This window comes from Trichoderma harzianum (genome assembly GCF_003025095.1).
Source record: "Trichoderma harzianum CBS 226.95 unplaced genomic scaffold M431scaffold_5, whole genome shotgun sequence".
Classification (NCBI taxonomy): domain Eukaryota; kingdom Fungi; phylum Ascomycota; class Sordariomycetes; order Hypocreales; family Hypocreaceae; genus Trichoderma; species Trichoderma harzianum.
The window spans coordinates 387,938-392,892 of record NW_020209253.1 but is presented as its reverse complement, the minus strand read 5'-3'; the positions used below and the strand labels follow the sequence as shown (position 1 = coordinate 392,892).

Below are 4,955 nucleotides of genomic sequence, written 5' to 3'. Positions count from 1 at the left end.
ATGCGCCGAGCCGCCCATTCTGTTTGTGTTTTTCATGCAACCGCCATCAAGGAAAAATGGCCAACAGCGTAGCAATTTATGTTGAGCCAATACCTTTCAATTATTTTTATCCATGTCCACTTCTTCAACCCCATGTAAGAGGTGCGGGCACCGTGGACTTCTGTACTGCTGCCTCCAGCTGGAGAGAGGCAGTGCCCTCCTCTACCAAGGAAAATTCCTCAGGACTGAAATTCCTTTTATTTTATCTGGTCGTTTTTTCCAGAGGTGTTTCCCCCTCTGATTGTTGTCGCATGCTTTCCTTGTGACTATTTTATTCCTTCTATGTATGATCTACATCGCTATTGCTCGCGGCGCCTATGTAGAAACAGGACATGGCCACCACAAACTTTGATGTGATACAAACAGTGCCACGTGTGGCGACACTCATTTACCAGACTCACCAGCTATGGCAGGAAATCAAAAATGTCCCAGACGGGATTATGGGACTTGTAGACCAGCTGAAGGCTCTTGAGTCCATTTTCTCAGATATTGAAGACCAGTTCAACGAGGATGGTGCCTCGCCATCCTTCAAGAACTGCCTTGAGCTGTCCAAAAAGGCACACGATTCTTTGGGAGTTCTAGTTGCGGATATGAGAACGCAGCTGCAGACAAATAAGAGGATGAAGCGCAAATATGCGGCAGTCAAGATTTTGCTCAATAAGGCCGTTTTAGAGAGACTCGAGCAGAGTCTATCTCGATGCATGACCTTTTTACAACTAGCAATACAAGCATATCAAATGTGAGCTTTAGTTTTATAATTATATAACTTGTATAAATACTCTTTTAACATTGAATCGCTAGGGCAATGCTTCGGAAACTTAGCTCTCAGACCACCTCAGCAAGATTCCAGCCACAACATCATGCACAGATCCAACAACTTCTTCCACAACGACCACAAAAGAAAATGCCTCACAATCAGACAGAGAGAGATGAAGACCTTATTGAGACGGAAAGTGTTATTGCGAGATCTAGAAAGACAACGGATTTATTCACTTTTAATTTTACACAACATCTGCGGTTCGCATTGGCTCATACCAAATCGACTGGAGCATGGCAAGTACAGCTCCAGGTACCCAAATGGCTATCAAAATCAGTGTACGAGTTCATATCTGCGCCAGCGATTGCAGGTTGGACATACACTTATCGTGTATACAACATAATCCCAAACGATTCGGAGATAATTAAGAAGATCAACAGTGGAGACTTGATTGGTGTTCGAGAGATGTTTAACAACAGAGATGCATCCCCTTTTGACCGCAATGCTCAAGGGGGAAGTCTCTTATATGTCTGTCTAGAAGTCCTATTGTTCTACTAAGAGAAGAAGCTGACAGTTCACAGTATGCGGCATCGAGTCAACAATATGAGATATGCCAGCTGTTGCTAAAGATGGGTCTCCAGTCATTGCTAGACCACAGCGAAGGAAACTTGTTAGTATTTCCACCTAATTTCCTCTACAATAAAAGCTGATAGGTTATAGTTCGTCACCGATTGAGTCTATAGCGGGTGATATATCGTCCGTGACGACTTGGCCTACGGAAAGACATCCACGCAGAATAGCCGATTTATTTGCTTCATATCTCCAAGAGCCAGATGCGTTACCAGCAGAAAGGCTCCTGGATTTCATCAGAGAATTCGAACCTAACGATAAAAAGCTGTCTGAATTCCGAAGTTTATTTATGCCAAATTATTATTTACGATTACTCAGAGATCGACTTGAAGCTGTCCGGCTCGGCGCCTTTAATGTCATCAGATGCAAAACGTTGGAGAGCCTTGTTTCAAAAGACGGCAAAATTACTCAAATGGATGTCGTCCAATCAAGTCGTGAGAAAGTGTCTCTTGTACATTCTGCGGCTTTGGCACTTGGATGCCGATATCCAGAGAGATTAATGACCTGCTTGAAACCATGCGTATGGCTACGTATATACGAAGAAGACTGGGGTGACTTTGTGACAAATATAGCCCGTATGGCAACTCTCGATGACCTCATCTCCGTGGAGACGGTCGTGCCATGGGATGTTTATGAAGTAACAGCTTGGAAGGGCACACCGCTTATATCAGTTATTGGAGGCGCACTCTGTTATCTCTGCCCTGGCATATCTTTCAATCACTGGGATACGCTGTTCCATGGCTGCCTTTATAAATGGCTTTCTCTGCTGGATGCCGCTGGGGTTGACATACTCGAATATGGAAAGAAGGAGGCGTCGATTCTTCATGACCTCCAGAGCAACACGAAAGGGGCTTTCGATGCCGACGCAATTGAGGAATCGCGAACAATGCTGCGACATTCCATGGTGAGAGGCGACCCGCTACCGAAAGTTCATCGTGCGACTTTTATCGATAGGCGTGGTGAACAGTACTGGCTCCCTTTTCGGATAATAGATCTGCAGATTGGACCTGAACCCACTGATTGGAAGTTAAGATGGGCTCCGGAGTTTGAGTACATGGCGTGTCAATTTTGGACGTTAGTCGAAAATCACGAAACCGCAATGCCGGGCTCTTGGGTAGAGTGCTAGAAATATTTGTATAAAATTAGATAAATTCAAGAGCGCTATTTCAGTTCATCTGGAAGAGCAAGATTGACCGAGGCACGTTAGCCTAGCTTTTAGAGGATATGTAGACTTATATATGAAGCTCCGATGTAGTGGTGTCTCAAATTATATCAAGGCCAAAAAGAGCGGCTATTATAGCATAGGTATCGAAATAGAGGTTGACTATGATGTAATCAAGGATTTGAGAATGAATAGCGAGCGATTCTGACTTATTGAGATGAGAAGGCTGAGCTACTATAGTATACCTTTAAACAAAATATTACAGAGTCAGGCCAAAATATTACAGAGTCAGGCCATTTTATGAGTCCGCATACTTCCCATATTAAGATTTCGAGCTGCAGAAACAGGCTGCACCTTAATCGATTAGGTATTTACATCGAGAAAGTCTACTGAATGGTACTTCCCAAGGTTTTGGCGTTGAATAGATCCATTCTCGGCCGCTATTTCCACAAGTATAACCCCGCATCACAAAGGCGGGGCATCAGCAGCTTCGACTTGCATCGTTTCGTGCTTTCTATGAGCTGCCAGGGCGCTGGAAGATATCCGATCTTATTAATTCAACTACATCTTAAGACGCAATAAATATACGTGAGCTAACAACATGGAGACAAGACCAGCTTCCAAGGCAGGTTCATGGTATACTGGCAAGCCAAAGGATTTGGAGGAAGAGCTCGATGAGTATCTTGCCGAAGTTCCTGAGACTGTTGATGGCTCCTCGCTGCCTATACCAGGGGCACGAATCATCATTGCACCGTGAGTGATCTGGAGTCCACGTCTATGATCTCAATTGACACATGTATCAAGGCATGCAGGATATGCCTACTCAGGAAAGAATGCTGCCTGGGCCTATAGCTGTCTAGATCTCAGCAAGGCGAAGCGAGTATTCATTTTCGGGCCATCTCATACGCTCGGATTTTCGGGCTGCGCCGTTACAACATTTGCCAAGTATGCCACGCCTTTTGGTGACTTCGTTGTGGACAGAGATATAATCGAACGTCTAAAAGAAGCGGGTGAGATGCACGACATGCGAGTTAGGAATGATGTTGCGGAGCATTCTCTCGAAATGCACTTGCCATATCTTTACAAACGATGTCAACAGACCTTCAAGTCCCCGGAAGAATTCCCCAAAGTGGTTCCCGTCATTGTCGGAAGTACTAGCCGAGCGGATGAGAAGGATACCGGCCGGGTTCTTCTGTCTTATCTCAAGGATGAAGAAAATGCCTTTATCATCAGCTCAGACTTTTGTCACTGGGGCACGCGGTTTGACTATGCTGTCTACACTCCTGATGGGGACATTGGGAGACTATCTTCGCTCCATGACCACAGCCCAAAGCCATCAGGACCGCCCATTTATGAAACAATTCGTCTGGTTGATGAAGCGGCTATGAATGCCGTCAAGAGTGGCAGCCATGACGCCTTTGTCGATAACCTTAGACTTACAGGAAACACGGTGTGCGGGAGACATCCAATTGGTGTTGCGATGGCTGCCCTCGAGCTCTACGCCAAGGAGCTCACCGACGAGAACAAGAGCCGCTTCAAAGTTGTGAAATATGACCGTAGCAGTGAAGTTATATGGCCGGATGACTCGAGCGTTAGCTATGTTTCTGCTTATGCAGTTTTGTGAAAGCAGAGTTTACAAGAGATGGAATAATCGACTAAGAATTCAAGTATACTACGCGGGGAGAATTACAGAGGCAATAGCATTATCTAGGATTTCACCTAGGATTTTTAATAATAGATTTCCATTTTTGAAAGCTGCTTTGTCAACGCCGCTTATTACTTACTTGTGGTAGAAGCTTAAGCTAATGCCAATACTGGCTGGGATTCGATGCCGTGTGCGCACGCTATTCAAAATCCTACAAGCTCGCCTGTTCTACGCGATTCCTGTCGTTTGTCCCCAGGTTGGGGTAAATGGAGGCAGGCAATTGCGGCTATTTGAACATAAATGAAAAATCCTTTCTCTACAATAGTTCTCTAGATGAAGGAATCGGTCTGCATCACCAGTTCATCCAAGACGGATCCTGCTTCCCGCCATCTGGCAGCGTTAATCCCGATCTGTCGTTGGGCCACTGAAGCGTGGAGGCAGTGTTGAGAATTTGTCGCCCAACGACGTTCGTTCTTTTTTTAGCAGCCGGTGGCCATGCTGACGGCATCCGGATCCCGTTTACGAAGTGCGCAAGAATGGAGTACGAAAGCAGAGCTACGTGTTGCTGGTGGCGCATTTGCCAGTGTCAGCTTCCAATCAGTCATCTTTTCTTTTGCACGCGGGTCACCCCCAGCAGAGAGGCAATTGTCTGTGTGATCGCCGTGTCGACTCCATTCCAGTCGAGCTCAAACAAGCGCGGGCAATTTTGTTCGCGAATAAGA

At 45.7% G+C, this 4,955-nt stretch overlaps 2 protein-coding genes across 2 annotated transcripts; both read left to right on the top strand.

Moving 5' to 3' along the window:
* Nucleotides 1-208: 208 nt before the first annotated feature.
* M431DRAFT_519039 (hypothetical protein) lies at nt 209-2,733 on the top strand. Its single transcript, XM_024920381.1, has 4 exons — nt 209-778; nt 841-1,324; nt 1,378-1,466; nt 1,517-2,733. Exons 1-4 carry the CDS (start codon nt 372-374, stop codon nt 2,550-2,552), a joined length of 2,016 nt encoding a protein of 671 aa, XP_024775086.1. The 5' UTR covers nt 209-371; the 3' UTR covers nt 2,553-2,733.
* A 456-nt stretch (nt 2,734-3,189) lies between these two features.
* M431DRAFT_480945 (hypothetical protein) lies at nt 3,190-4,212 on the top strand (the record flags this gene model as incomplete). Its single annotated transcript, XM_024915915.1, has 2 exons — nt 3,190-3,341; nt 3,393-4,212. The coding sequence occupies 2 exons, from the start codon at nt 3,190-3,192 to the stop codon at nt 4,210-4,212; spliced, it is 972 nt and encodes a 323-aa protein (XP_024775085.1).
* Between the last annotated feature and the right edge of the window lie 743 nt (nt 4,213-4,955).